The following is a 20,989-nucleotide window of genomic DNA, read 5'->3' on the forward strand; positions in this document are numbered from 1 at the left end:
AAATACAGTCAGAAAAATGACCAGTTTTGTTCAAAGCCAGTGGATATATTCAAAACCTTGGTCAACTGGCAGACAATGTAATGTTTATTCTCTCTACCTACTCCACCTTCCACAGTGTCCACACAAAACTAGCTTGACAGTTCAGGTGGATTTCAGTTTTACTGAAAGCAGTGTCATAACTCTCACTTTATTCAGTGGAGGCAGGATTTGTTCACTTGTTTCTCTTCCAAGCAATTTTTTGCTTGGAAGCATAAAATCTAAGCATCTCCTCAAAGCAAGAGATGCTGAAAACACTGGATTTTGCTGAGCTGAATCTCCACCCTCCATTTTTTCCCTGTCCAAATAGGAGAGTATCCTCCCTTAAGTTACAATCCAGTATAGTACAATGAAGGGTATATATCTCTGGGGTTTTTTTATTTAGTTTTGTGGGGTTATTTTTTTGTGAGTGTGGTTTTTTTTCCTTGGTTCCCTCCCCACCCCCCCTTTTTTTGTCTTGTTTGTTTTTTTCTTTCTGTTATAGAGACAAATTACAATAGCAAGAACAGTGCCAGGAATTTACTGTTGATATATTTTACATTGTTAGGTAACACAGAGTTTCCTGGAAAGAGGTCCCAAGTTTTGTTACCAGCAAGATCCCACCTTTGCTTACATATACCCCTCTTTATTTTTAAAGTTTTGTTTAATATCAGTGATTTGTTTTAATCACTGATATTAATATCAGAGTTTTGTTTAATATCAGTGATTCTTGGTAACTGATATTCACATGAGTGACATTTCTCTTCAAAACAGTCTCATATGAAAAAAACCCACCTGTTAGCTTAGGTATTTATAATGGAGTACACGTGTGTCTATTATCTGTAACATGGTCCAGTCATTTGCAATGGATGACTATCTTGTAAAGTGTCAACTTCACAAAATAAAACTGTGCCTTGGTTCTTAGTAGCCCACTGCTTTTGAAATGAAGGAGGCGTCATTTGAAGGGAACCCTACAAATACTTCTCAGTGCAAAAATGCAGAAGGTGTTTTGTTTTCAATTACAAGAAAGGTTCCATAAAAACATACCTTTTCTTTTTCACCATTAAAAATGCATTTGCTTTTTGCCATGAATAAAAAAAGCATTCCAAGAATATGCCATAAATATAATTTTAGCAACCTACCAACCTGACTGTAGCCCTTTAAGAGCCTTAAGGATGTGTCCTACTTTAAGAACTTATCCATAAAAAACTTGGTACCCCTCACATATTACAAATTTCATACTGTACTTCAAAGAAGAACCTTATATACATTGTGACTAAAGTACGGTTTATTTCATAATCTAAACAAACACTGGAATACAGTCTATGTTTTTCTACTTTCCGGCAGACTTTACAAAGAGATTTTTTTTCATAATTAAAACAATCTGCATACACACGGAACATGCATTCTCTAACACCAGTAATGAAGGTAAGAAGAGTCAGTTTCCCTCATCTTCCTGTTGCCTGTGTTAGAAAAAAATACTTTTCTTTTTACTGTAGTTATGACAGTGTGACTAAGGATACAAAGACTAGAGCACAGTTTTACTCCCTGCACAGAAAATGTTCATCACAAGCATGCTGATGGTGATACATATTACATGTCTATTAAATGATAGGCATATTTTTATCCCCTTTACTCCCTTTTTAAAAATACTAAGTGGCTACATGTAAATGCAGTGAAGCAGGTATAAGCTTAATTAATCAGAGTTGATTCAAACTGGCACCAAGATGCAGCAAAGTCCAACAAAGTCTCAGCAAGGCTTTCCGTGGGTTATTGATGGCCTCTTCTGCAAAGCAACTACTTTCTACTTTTTCAAAGCAGAAATCAAAGGCTTTGCAGTACGGCCACTCCTGTGGACAGGGCAGTCTGTGCAGGTACGTCAGGCCCCCTGGAAAAGATGCACTTGTAGTCCATTAGTGTTTGAGAAAACGTGAGTGGGTTACCTTCCCTGGGGCCACGTGCCCGCCCTGCCCGCAGCATTGCCTGCTGCTCTTTGTCGGCCACGGGCCGGCTGTGGTGTCACACCACGGAGTGGTCATTGCTGTGGACTCCAGCCAGGATGGTGTGGTTCAGGGAGGAGGCCGAGCGATCCGAGCCTTCGGTGGGGCCATTGGTGCTCTCGCTGCGCTGGCAGCACAGGATCTGCTTGAATGTTGCGCTCATCTCCTTGTCCCGGTAGGAGTAGATGATGGGGTTCATGGCCGAGTTGAACTCTGCCAGGAGCAGGAAGAACTTTTCATAGGCCAGGACATTGCACTGGGGACAGCAAACATCGAGGAGCAGCAAGACTAATCCTGGGGTCCAGCAGATTATAAAAGCACCTAGAAAGACAAAGAATGGACAAAACACAAAATCTACAAATATACTAATACACCATTTCTTGTCAAAACACCACAAGAACCATCCAGATAGAAGCAGCAATGGTTAATTTTCTCTTTCAGGGGCACTGTTCCCACAATCCCTTTTCACTGACCCAATGAGAGGGATGCATTTCAAAGATCTGTAAATGGTTATGGGCAGCACATCAAAAGAGCAAGACACACCCCCAAGCCCCAGCCCCAGCCCCCCACCATCTGAAACTCTGCTTGGCAAATACATTTACATTTAAAGTTGATAATGAGGAACATTTTTTCCCTTCAGCTAGAGACCTCTGACTAATCAATCTCTTGATCAGAAGAAACAATACTGCAATTTACTTCTCAAACTAGTAACAACAAAGAAAACCTTTCTGTGAGTGCTGTGACTGAAGCATCAGTAATAGAAGAAGAGTGGTGCAGGCAGCAATTCTCAAGAAAAAGAAAGCCTGGGTCTTGTTAACCCATTTCAGCCCCATTATGTAATGGAAAGTCCTAAACACACATCCTTCTTGCACTGAAATGCCATCCTTCAATGGATCTACTTCTTTTCTTAGGGCTCTATTCAATCAAAATTCAGAGGCTCATCAGGCTTCAGTAGTGTCAAAGCCACAGAGTTTTACACCGATTAAAATGCTTCCCCCCTCCTTTCTCTGTTTTCCAAAGCTCTGAGGAGAACAAAGCCCAGAACAAAATTCAGAGCTCAATGCAGAAATTAAATCAAATGCTTTGTACTTTATTGGGAGTACTGAATTAAAGGAAGATTGTAGCTCCTTGTAGGAGTTACAGGAGGTTAGGGAGGCTTTAAATATAAGCACTGCTAGGGAAACCCTTACACACCAATCATGTCAGAACAAAGACGGGGCTCCTGAGATTTTTCAGTCTGCTTTACTGAGGTGGAAACCAAAGTCTTTTCAACACTGAGCGAGATTAGCACTGGCAGCAGCAATAAGGACTTCCCAGCACTACGCTGAGAGCCCTGTTTTCAAACTGGTTCTCCCGTCACTGTGATATTTATTTGTTTATATACTGCTCCTGTTTTTATTACAGTGATGGTCTCTCCAGTACTAGCACCTAAGTCAATTCCCACACCAGGCAGACTTTGCCATGCCTGCCAAGAAGGTGCCAGCAATTTCCATCTTGGGCAGTGACTACTGTAAACTGTGCAGTTTCGACAGCAAACCCACCTAGATCAAATAGAAGAAGATTTTCCAAAGGAGTCTGCAAAGCCTGCAATATACGCCAGGTGACAGAAAGGGGTTACCAACCAGGAAACCACACACAGAGGCTTTTTAAACTCCAAAAAGCATCCCTAAACTGAGTCTGCTTGCAACTAATGGTGCCACTCAATGGCTATCGCTTTGCTGACCAACAAAGCTCGCCAATGGAAAGAAGCTGAGGGATGAATTGCCAGCTGCCAGGTCAAAGCATCGAGCTCTTTCACCAAATGACTTTGTTAGGGTCTCTGGAAGCAATTTGACAGCATGGGCATGAAACTCTTCCACGATGAGGTGGCATCAACACATAAACCTGCTTAATAGCTTTTGTCTTTTTGCAGCTCTTTTGGATTCCAGCAGTCCTAGAAAAGAGTACTTGAAACCCATGCAAAAGACTACAGGCTTTTGTCCCTTCCTTGTACCTGTTGCCATAAGAGTAGAAAACTGCATCTCTTTCTTTTCAGTATTGTCCATGCTGATAGAATCTGCCCCCTGCACAGAAAAGCTCTGCTGAGCTGCTTTTTGCAGAAATAAAGTCACTAATTCAAATTCAACCACTCACTGTTGAAATTGTGCATGCTGTTTTCAGCCTCCTAGCTAGTGAGGCAGCACTGCACTTTGCTCTAGCTTAAGCATGTATTTTCTTCACTATAGGCTGCCTTGGGAGAACAACATCAGAGATGGGAACACTGCAAGTCATGGGATCTACAGTGAAGAACAAAAGACAATGACAGCATCCTCACCAGGCCTGTAACAGAAAAGTCCAACATGGAAACAATGGAGCTAGCAGGAAAGCTCTCATAGCATTGTTCAAAGTTGCAATTGAAGGCTTCCAATTTTCCAATTATTATTTTTTTTAATCTGTTGCTAAGGAAAAACAGAACGTTCTGTTGGCATAATTTTTGATATGTTAGAAACAGCAACAAAAAGCTCTATGGTGAGGCAGATAGGAATTTGCTCCTAAGAAAGCCCTAAAGTCATCCAGAAAAATCCACATGCAGCCCACTGCACTGAACACTTGTCTCAGATGGAGTTCCTGAGCCTCTCTGGGCTCCTCAGTATCTCAGACAGGTCTGATAACCTCCATTCTGAGGCTTAATTTGCTGAACTCAAGAAAAAGTGGACTGTGCTTGAGCAACCAACTAATTACTCTGTGCAGCTCAGGCTACACTGAAAAATGATAAAAACAAAAGTTGCCTTCCCACCCAGCTCTGGAAGGAAGTCATTATTGTGCAAGTTGTCAGCCTTCTGCTCCTAGCAAAACATCCCCCCATGCTAATGGCTCTGGCAGCTTATTAAGTGCTTGTAAATGGTGACACAAAAATGCCTCAGCTTTGCTCACTTTTTATTTAACTGTTGGTACACTGGAAATTACTTGAGAAGCATCACTCACAGTAAGGATGTGTTTGAACTAGGTACAGAGGAAAACATAAATGTCAGTCTCTTAATACTTCAGATTTAGGAAACTTTATCTGTTAAACATGATATTTTTCTGCAAGGAAAACAAGGGTAGAATTTTTTTTTCCTCTTAGAATATTTGTTGAAGTAAGCTGGAAGTGAGATTAAATTCTTCCCCTCCCAGAAATCTGTTGTGAATTGACTTCACCAAGAATGAAGATCTAAAAATACCACCTTTAATAAAACAGAGACATCCAAAAGCTTCCCGCTGCCATATACTGGAAAGCCTTAAGCATACATCAGAATATTGATGATTTTCTGCTCAGAATCAGAACTGAGAGTAGTCTAAAGTACAGTGTTAGTAATTTACAGGTGCATCTTAACATTTTGCAAATTTGGTCAAACCTAAACTACGATGACATACAAAGCAGATCTGTTGTATTCAGTGACTTGAACCCTTGTGGATATGCCATAACCATACCATGACACTGGGAGAGCCCAACTTAAAAAAAAGTGCAGACTTTATGTCTTTGGCTGGCTGAAGAGCACTGTTCCCTGGACAGAGAGCACCTTGGGATATTACCTCCAGCCCTGGCAGTCCTTCAAAGGTGATGGCAGTGCAAGAAGCTAAAAGAGCTCTTCAGTTGCAGCAGAAGGAACATTCCCATGGAGCATGGCCAAGGTCTGTCCTGTGGGTCAGGCCACAGAGGGCTGGGTGAAGAAGAAATGCCAATCAGGCTGAATGCCCATCAGGGGTGAATGGCTAGCCATTAGACAGGAAAGCTTGAGGGAACCAGAGAAATAGCACATCTTAAAAGATTGAAGGGTCCCTACAGGCTGAGACGCATGTTTTACAGCAGGAATGAGATGCAAAAAAAGCATTTATGACCTAATCTAATTTTCTGCTGAGGTGTGATACCTCTCATCCCAATAAGAAATTAAACTCCAACTCATTGTGCATTGTCTGTCTTGCAGAGCTGTGGTAGAAGTTTACTGGAGGCTTTCCAATGTCTGTGATATGACTACATCTCATCTGTCTTGAACCCTTGTCTGGTGCATCAGTGCAGATTATGTTTCCATGGCAGCTGGATGTTGGAAACCCTTGGGTAAACGAGACAAGGCCTCACAGCAAGGGCTAAAAGATTGCAAGAGACTAAAAACTATTGTAGGCAGCAGGCATATGAAACCAGCCATGATAAATCACACAAAAATCAGTGAGTGCAAGAACAAAAGAGAAAACAACTCCAAAAACCAGCAGCAGAAAAGAAATAAGCTGCACAAGAATAAACACTGATGAGCTAGTCACTCATTACTAGGATACCAGACTGGATGGCTACTCATGAAACTTCTTGTGTGTGAGCAGGCAGTGTTTCCTAAGCAGCACTCTCTTTTTTTTTTTTTTTTTTTTTTTTTTTTTTTGTCTTTTGCCTTGGAGAGCCCATGTCTGTGTTTATTCTGTGAACATTTGTTTCCCTCTAACTCAAAAGCACAAAATAAAAGAAGCACTTCTGCTTCTGCTAAGTCCTACACTGCTGTCCCTCAGAGGCTCCAGAGGGATGTAGCTCTTGTCAATGCACACCTATTCTGAAACACCCTTCTTCTCTGCCTTAAACACACTGTGTCCCTTTCATGTGCTCTCTTCTATTCATCTTGTGTGTTAACCCTGATATCTGGCATGGGCTCACACTCACACTGCAAATTCCTCAGTCTGCGTGGAGAGGAAGAATATTGAAAGGGCCTCTTTTAGGGAGTGAGAGAAGGAAAAAAAAATCTCTCCTGTATTTGCATTTTTTTAAAGATTACAGGAATAGGATAAGGAACTAGCATCTCAAAGACAGAAAAGATCCATTCCAGCTGAACTGCAGGAACATTTATAATCTGCTGCTGTTGCCCTCCTACTATTGCCCATCTGATGTCCTCTCCAAATCCCCTCCTGCCCTCAGAGTTACTTGGGACAGGCAGCTGCACCTCCCCTTCCTCTGGGACAATGGTGACTGAGAGAGGAAAGGACACTGAACATCACTGCTATCACTGTATTCGCAGCTACCAACAGGGAGAAGAGTCCTTCTGCACTTGTTGCAGGCTAAATGCAATGCTCTGGGAGAATGATTTGTTTTAATTAACAAAACCATAGCCAAAAAGGGCTGCAGAAGTGCCTGGCATTTTCCACATTCTGATATAATCTCACCCTCATCAGGGAAAGCCACTTGCTATGCTAGCTGAGGTGCAAGCTCATCAGCTGCAACACAACTGCACTTCTTCATGTCCGAGCCATCCGTAAGCTGCATCAATAGTCCTCCTTATCACACTGGGCATTGTCTTGGGCATAGCATGGACAGAGATAAATACTGCAAGCAAGGGTGCCTCTTTACAGCTATGCATTGTTTTCCTCTGACACAAACATGACAGCATGACATCTAAAATTAATGAATGATTATAGAAGCCAAAGATCATGAAGAGCATTTATCATGCTGTAAACATACAGAGTGTAGGAGTGATTCTTCTAATTCTAGTCTGACCTAATTTTTCCCAATTTGGACACAACACTATTACAATATATGCTAATAGTTCTTGGTGGATGAAAACACTGTTTTTGTTTTTCTGCATTTTCTGCTGCAAATAATTAACATAGGGGTAATGTTTGCTTTGACCCATGGAATTTTTATGTAAAGAAATAAAATGTGACTACCACATTTGGATCAGATAATTAGATTTAAATAATCATCTGCTAAACTTGAAAAATTCTGAAGAACTTTCTATATTAAAGGCTTGCCTCTCCATCCACAGACTCCAAAAGACTTGAGGAGGATGACAGTGAAGGAAAGACCTTAAAAAATACCACAGGTGGGGGAGAGCTTCCTGCAGGGTACGGGGAAGAATGGCCATGCTGAAAAAGGGGCTATCAGTACAGCTTCATTTATTCAAGGTGTCTTTATTTAAGGAAGCTGTATGAATTCTGGAAGAGTGAGAGATTCATAGCACACTCCTGCAGTTTTTGATTGTAAAATGCTGCCTTCTCTGATGTGCCTCTGGGAGACTTCAACACTATGGGTGCCTTTGCGTTTCAAATCAAACATTCATCTGGTAAGGCTGTGTGTGAAAGAAAGAGGAAATATCTCCAGAAAGAAAGATGGGATAGCAGTGTAAAACAGGAAATGAGAAACAATGCAAACATAAATAAAATCTACATTAATATTCATGCAATGCTATCTTATATACACTTCTCTAAGATGATTTGAAGCAAGAGGATGCGAGCACATAAGAGAAAATACACAACTAGAGAACATATGAAAGGACCTGGGTGATACAAGCCACTATCTTGTCTTTCATAGCATCATATATGCACCATCCCTAGGGATCCGTGTTCTAGTCTCCCAGGAGCTGAGCAGCTATAAATGTGCCAGTTATAGATAAAACCCTGTGCTCAGCCTTATCAAATATCTTTACTGTGCATGAATTCTGCAACTGTCAGGTTTAGGAGATTTTTCAGTCTGCTGTACCCATGATTTGTAAAGAGATTTTAGAATAAATTGGTTAGTATTATATCAGATCCCTGATTTCCTACTTTTTCCACAGCTATGTGAATGCGCACAACCCAAACCCTTGCTGAATATATTGTTCTGGGAATTTCAGCTAGCAAGTCTGGCCACACTTTGTGCAAAATAATGGCTGGATTGTGTAGGAGTAGAGAAATAACCTCTTGCTCAAAAACGTGTTTCCTCTTCTCAGCAGGAATTTATAATGTGTCTGCTTCAAACATCTGTCTTCACCCTTGAAGGTGCACAGAATTTTTTGGTGTTTAAGGCATGGCTATATTTGTCAAAAAACCAACCATTCTCAGAGGAATCCATCTGCTTCCATCTTCACACATTTTTCTGGTTTAAAACATGTTAATGACTGAACATGAAAGCAGCCTTGGAGCTCTGCCTGTGCTCTGGCTGGGCTGGGAGGAGCAGCAAGCCTTGACCCCCAGAGAGTAAAGTCCTGTGTATGTTAGCATCACCTCTTTCTGGGCGTCAATATTTAGCATTTCACATGCGTCTTTTCATCCATTCAATCCTCATCACCTTCTTTCATTTCAGAAAAAATAAAATAAGAAACTCTTTCTGGGGGGACACACCATCTTGACCACCAATGATACTTCTGCTGGCACCTAGACTCCTTTGCTACAGGCTGGCCTCTGCTCTACCTGCTCTCTTTCAGTAGTCACATGACCACATTGCCCCTATTGAAAAACACATAAATATCTTGGTGAAATCTTTAGGTCAAAGCATTTCTTTTAAACCAGACACACTCCAGCACCTATAAATACCTGCTACACAAAGGGTTAACTGAAGAAACATCTGACCTTTTACAGTGTTACACAGGGAGCTGACAACAACCATCAGCCAACAATCCCAGTGGCATCACTAGTTGCATGATCACCATTTCTGAGCAGCATGGGGACAGGCAGACACGAAATGCCTGTGGTCAGTAGGGATGCATCTACATTCACTTATCTCAGCACGAGCCAACACCTCTCCTCTTCTCTTCCTGCTTCACTTTGCAAATCCAGACCAGAGGTGAAGAAGAGCAGGTTTCCCCTCAGCCGCACTCCCAAGTGGCAGTTCCCAAGTGGGAATCTTTGTGAGCTCGCTCTCTGCAGCACCTTGTGCTCACTGCCCCGAGTGCTTCCTGGCATGTGCAGGAGGCAGGGTATGCTGACACTCGGACTCCTGGGTTTCCTTTTGGAGATCCTACCTGCTGCATGGCTTCCCACCTGGACACCACCAGGTGGTCCTTCCATGGAATCTGGCACCAGATGTGGGTGTTTCCAATACCACACGGTCTCCAAGCACTTTGGTATCCCCAGAGCATCTAAAGCTTTGACAGTGCGAAACAGCAAAAAGAAAAGATGGGGGAGGACCAATAACAAAATAAAAGTAACTGAAGAGAAAATGGAACTGGGTAGTAGGCAAGCCACCAGAAGTGATCTGCTTATTTCATGGGTACTTGCCAAACTCTAGCCCAGGTTAATACTTGCTGTAATTTCCTGCCTGATGCTTGCAGTCTTGTAAATGGGTGTACTGGTTTTTGGCCAGCTGACCCCCCTCAAGTACTCAACAGCTGACATCTCTGAAGGAGAACTCCAGTGCAAATGCAAATGGAGGAGACCAAGAGGGTTTCTCAATTGACATCTATGCAAACCGAAGGTGTTTGAATAGTCCTCGTGTAGAATATACTTGCAATGGTTTTAAAGAACAACTTGCAAAGAGGAATGTGCAAAACGGATTCCAAAAATAAAAACAAAAGCTTAATCCTGTTGCAATTTATCTGTATCCATTTGAATCCCTCAAAACAAGAAAAATGGAATTTGCTCATGATCTAGTAACTGCAGGAGAGATGGTGCACTGGCCCTCTTCAAAGGGAGAAACTAAGGCTTTTATCTATAGAAACCATTTTAGACAAAACCAGGAAGTCATTAAATGCCAGTGGTCAGCATTTTGACTGATTTCTAAATTCATAAAGATATGTGAGGCTCATGTCTGAATAAAAGCTTGGCTGTTGCCAAAGCAATCTAATTATTTATCTCTGTGTAAAGACAAACAGTAGTCCTTGTGGAGTTTCTCTGTAGCCAAAAAACCTGACACACAGAGGAAATTTTGGTATCTCTTTCAACTTTCTGGTGTTCTAGACAAGTCTTTATGCTCTAACTCAAAAACAAATACTCCTACAGTCCCAAATCAGTGCCGGTAGCTTGGCTGGAAAATGAACACGTAAGCCCAGCTGATAAGAGGCTCCTGGTACTGTCTCCCTGTGTTGCAGGACAAAGAAAAGCAGGCAAGAGATGGCTGGGGAAAACTAGAAGCAAGAACCATAGAATCCCAGAAAGACTTGGGTTGGAAGGGACTTTAAATGTCTAGTTCTAACCCCCAGGCACGAGAAGGCATGCCACCCATTTCATCAGGTTGCTCAGAGCCCTGTCCATGAACACTTCCAGTGATTGGACAGCCACAGCTTCTCTAGGCAACCTTTCCAGTGCCTCATCACCCTCACAGTAAAGAATTTTCTCCTAATTTTTTATCTTAATCTACTCCTTTTCCATTTAAAGCCATTCCCACTTGTTCTATCACTCCATGCCCTTGTAAAAAGTCCCTCTTCAGTGTTCTCCAAGGCCCCTTTCTGGTACTGAGAGCTGCTGTAAGTTCTTCCCAAAGCCTTTTCTTTTTCAGGCTGAACAGGACCAATGCTCTCAGCCTCTGCTCTGATCATCTTGGCTCTTCTCTGAATCTGCTCTAATGGGTGCAATAAACAACCTTTAGCTCATACCTGGAAACCTGTTTACACCCCCTAGTGCAAACTCAGTTAGGATTCTCTTTAGGGGCCCTGACTGCTCATGGGAATGACTTGGGACTTCAGGTGGGGGACAGACCTCTCCCTGAACAGCAAGAGGACCCGGTCTGAAGGGTTTGGGTGAGGCTTTCAGGTCCCATATGTGGGGCAGCTGGAGGTCACCAGGTCTCCTGAAATATGAAAACACTTCTGCAGAAATGAAGGCTCGCTGCAAGAGGTAGTGTGAGGCAAGGGCAGGACAGCTGGCACCCTCCAGCCAGGGCTCACAGACTGGGCTCTCCTCTGCCTGCTTCTGCAAGGTACAATTAGTGTGCTTGGGACTTGGGTGTTTTGCTGCTTTTTTAGCAGCTGCAGTTTCCAATTACAGAAAAACAATTCACGGCCATGATGAAAATTCCCTGTTCTGCCCACTTTTTCATCAGAAATCCATATAACTTCTGTGGCACTCTGCTACATAGACAGAATGCTACCCAAACAATGCAGCATGTTTAGCAGATATCAAACAACTTTGCTATGTGAGATTGTTTAATTGTATTTTCCTTTGTTGTTAAGGACATAAAGTGTTACTGGTATTATGTTTGATAAGCTCCAGTTGCAACACAAGATTCCAAATGAAGCCTGCCTTGATTTTTACATAAAATTAAACTAATAATATCAGAAGAAAAATATTAGCCTCTGTGGGTTCCCTTAATAGCAATAAAACTTATTTTATTTAACAAGCTAATACCAGACTCTAAGTAGGAGAAAGTGTTACCAAGTGCTGCCTGCTCTACCTCAACTGCAAGAAAACTGTGTGCTTTTAATTTATATAGCCATACTAATATTTATCTGATTATAGCTATCTGGTTAATCTGTGGTAGACATCCTCTGAGGGAACTGCATTAAGATCAGTCACACAAAGTGATTTTAAAAAGCAGAATCCATGCTGACAGCTGTGCCTCTCTGAGAAAATGAAGAGCACAAGCTCCAAAGTGAAGTAGGCAACAGGGTAAGCCCCTAAGGATAAGGGAATGCCACACTAGGATAAATCTGCTTGGAAAAACCTACCTGCCTTTGGACAAGTTAGAAAAGACTTTTTGGTCCTCACCTGAATGTAACAAATCAAACTACTGCCTTAAAGCAAGAGCAGCCTTGGGCACACTGCACATGAATGGCACTATTACCTGAGCTGACTGCACACCTCACCATCCAAGCAGTGTTAAGGTAATTCAGACATTATTCAGGCTATCAGACCATCAGGGAGGCACCTACAAATGGCACTGCTAAAACAGAGGGGAGCAGACAGATTGCACTTCAGAGGAGAAGCACTGAGTAAAGAACCACCCGTGTTTGGATTGTGTAAGTATATACTTACAGATCATCAAAAGGGTAAATTCTAGGTTTCGGCACTTAATTCTACATGTACCTGTTAAAAATAATCTAGATGAGGCTGGTATCTAGGGCAGAAAACATAGGTTTTATTCTGCATTTCCACACTGTGAAGATGAGGCATTGTTTAAAACGAGAGGCAGCTATCTTTTGGCTCTCACAGATTTCTCTGGATTCCCCATTAGGATGCTTGTTGCCTTGCTGCATATAATTTCAGTCTGGTAACAACAGTATTTTCCATACTTCACATGAGAAATTCAGTGAACAGGACTGGAAATGTTTCACTGCTGCTGCTGGATTACAGGGGCAGCTTCTCTGTAATTTCTTTTTTAAAAATAATTTACCATATCAGAATCTAGATTGATTTAAAATTTTCAGACAAACACAGAAGAGAGCTCTAATAAAATTTAGCCTCTCTTTCAAGACATACCATCAAGAATCACATTGCCATGCATTATCTGGGGGGAAAAAAGGTGTATCTTCAACTGGCTCCTTCTCTCAGCAGTACACACTGGAGTGAAACCCGGGTTATGTAGCTACATCCTCGTGACTACAAATGAGGGCACCCCAGTCCCATCCACTTAGAGCGTTAGTCACTAAAAATGATGTGTCTTCTCCCTACGACTTCTCCCTTCTCCCTGTGACTAAGCTTCCCAAAATCACTGCAAACATTTGTTGGAGAAGTAGGTTTGATTCAGCTTACAGAACAGATCCTTGTGTTTCCACTGGCTTACAGGAACAGTCTTCTACCTTTGGCAGTCTGCTATCCTGTTCTAAATTTAACCTCTGCTAAGAAAAGTATGGCACCTAAAAGCACCCAAGAGTAGTGCTTGGACTGTGCTACCACCACATCCTTGGATGCTCGGCCTAAAGACTGCCCCATAAATAGCCTCTGAAACCACAAAAAAGCACACTGTCATGCTTTTTTGAAGGTTACTCAGTCTGGGTATTTCTGAGGATGTGACTCCTTTGACCTCTGGCAGACAGTTTGCTCCAGTGTCCCTATAAAAGACTGTAGGTTTTGGCTATATATAACAGGGGACAACAATGATGAAGTTTAAAAAAAAAGGTGCTAAGTCTCTTAACTTTCAGTTCCTTTACTCCCACCCTCTCATGAAAGAGCAATTGAATAGCAACAGAAAACTGAAATAACTGACTGTGCCGAAAATGGGCTGACTTTCCAGCCACCCTCATGTCTTTCAGGGGTGTTCATGAGAAGTGCCAGACACAGGTCATTCAGACCCAGCCCCTATCTACCACGCAAAGAAAGCAGAAGTCTTAACACTGGGGCTTTCTCTGCAGCATGCTTTGCTTGCTGCTTGGCTCTCTCCTGGGTTTTCTGCTGCTGGGCACGAGCAGGAGTTCCCACTGGGCTCTTGGCCTCTCTAATGAGGCTGTCAAAGACAACAGTAATCATTCTCTTCTGTCACCTGTCTTCAGCCCAAGGGCAATGCTAACTTGTTTCTCACAGGGTCCCAGAGAAGAGATGCTGCTGCCAGGGCAGAGCTCATGGCTGTGCTCACACAGGGGCTGCTCCCCATGGATCTGCCAGTGAACATGCTGCTCCTGCAGGGCAACAACTTGAAAACTCTTCCCTTTTAGCACTCTCTGTTTGCCATGGACTTCAGTCCTCAAGCGATGAGGGATTTATATGCCATCCAAAGTAAAATCTTTGTCAGCCAAAAATGAAACAATATAGAATTTTTCAAAACAGAAAAGGCAGTTTAAACAACTCTTTAAGATGCAGACCAAGCTGATCTGATAAAAAAACATATCTCCATTATGTACAGCAGGGTAGAACTCTACTTTTAAAAATAACCACTGATAACATTCCATCAGATGTGGCAGATAATGACATACAATGTAGATCACACCATAGCTGCCAGAGACAGAAAATATTTGTGAAAGCATTTGCTTCACACTTGGAATGCCTGAGACTTTGTGCAGACAGTGATGAAGCATCCAGAAAGCAAGCCTAATATGTTCTGTCTCATCTGATGGCCCTTATAGCTGTCTAATCCCCTCTGGCTGATCCTGTGCCATCTCCAGGCACGTCTGTGGAGCACACTGCCCTGACCCCTCCGTGTGAACAGGCTCTAGGTGCAGGGCTGGGATGTCAGCTCCAAGGGAGGGGACAGCATACAAGCAGGGAGTCAGCCATCAAAGATCCTGCAACTCCCACAAGCAACTGCAAAAACAAACAACTGCAATCACTACAGCTGCATTGAAAGCTAGCCTCTGGAAGGAAAACAAAGGGCTCCTCCACACTCTGTGGAAGCCCACAAGAAGTTTTGGCAAAGTTATCCGTCCTCAAAAGAAGGTCTTAGTGTGCATAGGCTACCTACTGTATTGTGTCCTGCTGTAAACAATACAGTGGGTGCAGGATTGTGAAACAGAAAACTGAACTAGCGCACGTCAGTTGTTGTTGCCTGATGGAAGAGGAAGCAAAGGACCAAGACTGCTACCAAACCACAAAGACCATTTCCACTTGCATTACATTCAGCAGCTGCACATGTCTGCAGCCCATCTAAGGGGCTGAGGAGGCAGTAAACTGACAGAGTAGCAGAAGGGGTGAAACAGGATCAAAAGGATTTTGAGAGGATCAAAAAAAAAGACACCTCCACAAATCCCTGCTCCCAGCTTTTGTATTGCTCCATGTCAAAAAAAAAAAAAAAAAAAAAAAAAAAAAAAAAAAAAAAAAAAAAGCACCACACCAAGCAGAAAGGCTCTGCCCACCAGCACTGCTCAATACTATCAGCACATGCCCAGAAGGTAGAACCTGGGGACACAGGAAATAGGTTTTATTGCAATTCTAAGTAATCAAAGCACTTCTACTGAGTACTCCTCCTCCCACCCCCCCAAAACAGTACTGTGCGATCATTCTTAGTTTTAGTTCATATTGATATTTTAGTTCCTCATTGCCCACAGTTCAAGTCAGATTACTTTGGGACAGACATGCTGACATATGAATCTGAAAGCCTTCTCCAGGATTGTGGTTTTTTATTTTGTTTTAGCAGATATTTGTAGGCTTGTGCCTAAAGTAAACAGGAAACTGCATGAGATAAAATGAGACCTTCCAGGCAAAAAGGCCCTCCTCTGAGGAATTTTTGGGTTTAAAAAAGAGATAAGCAAGCAATTAATATACCGTAAGAAAATATATTAATCACTTGCAAAATCCTTCTACTCAGCAAATGAATTGCTTCTAAGAAGTACCTCTGCTGTTCTAAATGAAATGCAAAGCTTTTTTCCTTTTTCAGAAAAGATTAAAACTCTCCTAACTGCTCAGCAATGCACTGAAGGGCACCCCTCAGAGATGACTATTTTCTTTTAAAATGTTTTAACAATGGAATATTCAAGCAACACTGAGGTAAACTCCAAAAAAGCAGCAGTGTAGGGAAGATGCATAAATAAAAAGGCCTGAGGCAAACTCAGATCAGCTTTTGCTGGACTTCATTTGAAGTTCCTGGTGTTACTTGCTGGCTTCTCGTTTTTCTACAGAGGTCAGAGCAGCAGCCACACCAAAGTCAGGTTAGCTAAATGAGGGAGAAATGCAAGGCAGAGGGGCCATTTCAGTGCTGCATGAAAAGCCCATGCTTCCAGCTCCTTCTTATAAACTTTATAGCCTGGAGATTGATTACAGATGTAACTTAAAGAATAAGGAGCTAAGCCAACCAGCACTGCAAGCTTTCTATTTGCTGGGCTCTAACTGTTCTGCAAGCTCAGAGGGGAGAAAAGGAGCAGAGATTTCTTTGTCCCTGGTGTTTTCCAGGAGAGACAAGCAACAAGGGATGAGCCCACTTATTTGCCCTTTAGAATAATGAGCATTCAGTGTCCTTAGGCATTCAGTGACACCATAAGCATTTTACTGTCATTTTTGTTCTTGCTGTTTTATGCTATCCAAACCTGATACTGTAATCGTGCTCATTAATTATCTATGAGAATATGTAGCTATGAGCACACTGACCTACTGCAAATTTGTTGCTTTCACAGTATTTCCAGTACATATTTTTCTGAAAACAAGCCATCACTAATTATATTTTTGTTGTGTGTCCTCTTGCCTCTAATTGCACTTATTAGAGAAGGCTCATTCAAGTTTCACCTCCTTGAATTTCTTTAAGAATGCAGCATCAGTGGCTAAGCTACAAGTGCAGCGCAAGTAACATGGTTTGTGCAGGACAGTTTTCATCCCTGCTACTTTAATCCACTATTTGAGGAGCTCATGCGTGAAGCTGGCTGAGCACTCTGCAAAGTCTGCAGTGTTGGGATGCCACATGAGTCTCTTGAGTTGGTGAGTCCCGTGCTCCACTGCACAGGCTATCATCCTGGTTACAATCCAGCCACCCTTCCCTCTTATTGGCACGGCTTTTGGGTGAACTTTGCTCTCCTCCCTCCTGACCCATGGCTGGAGAAGCTTGCAGCAGTACCTGAACCATGGGGTTTTGTAAAACCCAAGGCATGTGTGCCTGGGGAAGGGAATGAATGAGAATGGGGAGAAGCAGTACTGCTGCACCCCTCTTACCCTCCCCAAACAGGAGAGTTGTGTTCCAGTAATTTATAAACAGTGTTACTGTCTCAGATGGTACTGGATCTGATATTTTCTCTGTGGGCCAGGAGAGCTCCTTACAGATTAAAACTGCAGCTGTTGAAATCCACCTTTTGTATGTTCACCGGCTTTGATGTGTTCCATGTTTGTGCAATTATGGCAGCATGTTACTGCAAATATGGCTGCATGTTTCATTCATAAAAGAAACAAACAAAAAAAAACCATAAAAAAGGCACCTGTAACTGATCCACAGCCTGGATGTTCTTCACCTCTTCCTTATTCTGCATGACAGGCTAATTCCCATATCCATAAGGGTTAGTTTGTGCAGGAGTTCAGGGTTGATGGGAGAGGGCTGAATGCACAGATCTCCCAAGGTTCAGCTGTGGCTGCCAAACACTGCTGCCAGCTGTGAAGTCTGAGCTTGAATGCTGCTGCAATGCAAGCTTTTTTCAGTGGAAAATTCACATGGCCACAGTAGATGGTGCAGTGCACAGGCAAGAGCAAACTCACAAATAAGTAAAGAAATGAGTTAGTTTGCTGATCGCAGCAGACACTGTCAGGAGGCTTTGAGATAAGCAGTGAGATGAGCATATACAGGGGTCACCATATGAGCACTGTCCAACAGCACGGGGAAAGGGAGAGGCAGAGGCAGCAATGCCAGCAAGAGCATTGCATATCACTGCAAGAGATACATGCAAAAGTTTATGGTCACAACAAAAACTCAATCTTTTCCAGAGAAATGTGTTGAGATGTGTCAGTCAGGTGGAAAGAGATAAACCCAAGAGCTATTTTATGGCGGAAGAGAGCCATTTGCCACGTGCCCATCTTTATCCCTAGATGTCCTTTCTCAATGTATCCAGGCAAGGTCAATGGGCTGTACATGTGTACTTACCCACAGGAACACTTGTTGGATCAAACTCAGATATACTGAATATTACACTACAGGGAAATTCAGAAAGCTAGCTTATGTTGTCATGACACTTCTAGCACATATACTCATCTCACAACTTAATGCATTTTTTGTCACCTGTATTGTTTGTATTTTAAGTATTCAAGCATGCTTTCACAGAGAGTGCATTGATTGTGAGCAATCCAAGAAGAATCCACATCCCTGTTGCTCAGGAAAATGACACTGCTTACAGTGTATTGCATGGTATTGCTCTACCTGTGAGTCTGTAATAGGTGTGCATTGCTGGATTTGGAGTGCTGCATTGCCTCTGTATTTCTGCTACTTAGTGTGGAATTGTCTATGACCTGGAATCTAAGCCCAGCCGCCACCAGCCCCTTGGACATCTGAGGACCAGCTGGAACACAAGGGTCTTTTTTTCCCCCTTAAATTTCTTCACTCTTCACATGTCAGAAAGGTTTGCCTTACTCTTAATGTGACAGCACCACAGAGGTGTCTTTATCAGTTCTTGAGTGCTCTGAACTCTAAGCAAGCCCTGGAGCCAGAAGACACTGCCATGAAGAGGGCAGCTGTGGTCACTGCAGTAAGGGCTCTCCTGGAAAACCTTCATCCCAAGGACACAAACTGCAATATGTCTACACAACTTTTAATCAAAAAGGGTGAAAATTCTCTAATACAAGTCCTCCATCTAAATTAAAGACCAATTCGTACATGAACGGAGCTACTGAATCATTAAATATTTCCAGATATTTCTTCTACTGATACGTGTCATCAAGTTTTAGCCAAATAACTGTTTTCACAGGTCTTTATAAAGCTGGCAATGTGCCTGGTGTTTCCAATAACTTTGTGTTTCATTTTTCTGAGGTGTGAAAAATAGAGGTGTTTAAACAACATAAAAATACCCATACACTACGCATCTTCCCAGTATGTGGACTTCTCTCGTTGTTTTGAAAGTGGTCAGTCTGCGTCACAGAAGCAGAGGATATTGTTTCAAGATGTGGCAACAAACATCTCTTACTATCACAGATGTCAACACACACAGAAGCCCTACCATAATACACTGCTGCAAAATGCTGCCTTCAAAATTGCATACATGCAGATATTTAGGCAATTCCATCAGAGTACTAGAGCCTGTGCACTGTACTAACCCATTAAAAAAATCCAACTAACTCTTGACAGCAGAAGCTTTCTGCTTGGGATGGCATTTTTACTTGCTGTGCTTTCTGCTCTCTTGGATACATCTGAGGAAAGGCTCAGTGAAACTGCTGCATCTGTTACACGTTTATCTCTTCTGTTTGAAGGCAACTGCAGCAAAAAGAGGCAGTGAACTTAAATTTCAGATGAAAAGGATGTCAAGTTTCTTTAATAAAGGCAAGTGTAATATTTTCTTTGTTATTTTTGGGAGAAATCTGCACTCAACATGGAATATGCCATGAAGACATCCCATAAGAGACACTTTGCAAGATTCCCTCTACTGTAGCAGTCAAGGATAATTCTTGGTAGCCTCTGGATGCAAGAGACCACTCTTCAAACTTTGGGGAGAAAGGTGAATGGTTTTAAAGTGAAGTGCATAAAGTACGAAGCTTATGAATGCTTTGTGGTCAAGGTTTTAACGTGTTTCATCACTGCTTTCAAGGCCAAGGCCAGGTTTGAAATCTGGTTCGTGTCCCTGCTAAGATTTCAACAGTACATGTGGAAAAATCCGTGTGTTTATACAGACAAATGCAGAACTTGTGCTTCAGCCAGCTCTCTCAGCTCATTTTAAATGCAAGAGATTTTGGAATTTGAGGCACTGTTGTAGGCACTGCATCCTAGAAAATTGCTGCATCTCTGGGTGCACATCCCTCCCAATGGTAAATACTCAAACAGATACAATTTTCTTATGAATCAAACCTTAACTGGCCATTATTTCTGGGCAATCTACTTTGTGAATTACTGATGATCAATTAAGTCCTGGACTTAGGAACTGCAAGTAGAAGACAACTACAAAAATGAAATAAAATATTTAAAAAAAAAATCATTTTGATTTGAGTTTCCCAGGGCACTGAGGAGAGGTTATAGCCCAGGAAAGTCATGTATCCTCTGCACCTTTAACGAGAGGATGCGCCTCAACCTTGGTTGGTTTCTCTGAGTTCCAGTGGATGCAGAGGGAGACAGCCAAGGAAAAAACCCAACCCCTAAACCATCAAAATCTCAGCAGCAATAGCAAACTGACCTGTGCCTGACCAGTGGCCAAAGACAGCAGGCTCTTTTGCATCCTGGTGCCCCCCTTTCTTGGATCAGCACAGCCAGGGAAGCTGGGAAGCAAATGGCTGCCTACCCAGCAGGCAGAGCACTCAATACTCCTCCCACTGAGTCCTTCTCTCTTACAATCCGAGAGATAAATCAATCAGAGGCCTCAGTGGTGAACTGGCAGGGTAAAAGTGGAACAGATGGGCCTGCCATTTCACAACCTGGTTCCAATAATTCAGGAAAAAAAAGTTTGTTCTTTCTTCTAAGAGCAAATCTCTGTATATGGGATATTTATGCCTATGACAGTAGTTTGCAGGAAGGTGGCTACAATTTGTTTTCTGGAAATAGGCCTGGAATTGCTTTTCTATGTCACGCCACAAGCCAGGACAGTCTGGCAGCCCAATCCAGCTCAGAGCCATGTGAGATGGGGCACTGGTGCTCCAGGACAGGGTGGTCTCTCTGTGAAGGCCCAGAACATCCTCTGACGGCTCAGGCTCCCAGCAGTTCCCCTGGCAGTTAAGCTGGTTTCCAGAGGTGCTGCTCCTGCCTGCCAGCCAAAGAGGGGCAAGGCAACGCTGAGAAATAAAGAGAGTGGAGAGATGGCCATGGAGGAAAATGGAGA

The 20,989-nt window shown here is 42.6% G+C and overlaps 1 protein-coding gene across 2 annotated transcripts in view; it reads right to left on the bottom strand.

Annotated features, from left to right (window-relative positions):
• Nucleotides 1-720: 720 nt before the first annotated feature.
• LPAR1 (lysophosphatidic acid receptor 1) overlaps nucleotides 721-20,989 on the bottom strand; it is a 69,337-nt gene continuing 49,068 nt past the window's right edge. For both annotated transcript variants that reach the window (XM_030237557.2, XM_009096760.4), the window contains exon 4: nucleotides 721-2,336. In XM_030237557.2, coding sequence (XP_030093417.1) covers nucleotides 2,035-2,336 — 302 coding nt within the window. In that variant the 3' untranslated portion in view covers nucleotides 721-2,034. The remainder of the gene's footprint in view (nucleotides 2,337-20,989) is intronic.

Source organism: Serinus canaria, chromosome Z (assembly GCF_022539315.1).
Source record: "Serinus canaria isolate serCan28SL12 chromosome Z, serCan2020, whole genome shotgun sequence".
NCBI lineage: Eukaryota > Metazoa > Chordata > Aves > Passeriformes > Fringillidae > Serinus > Serinus canaria.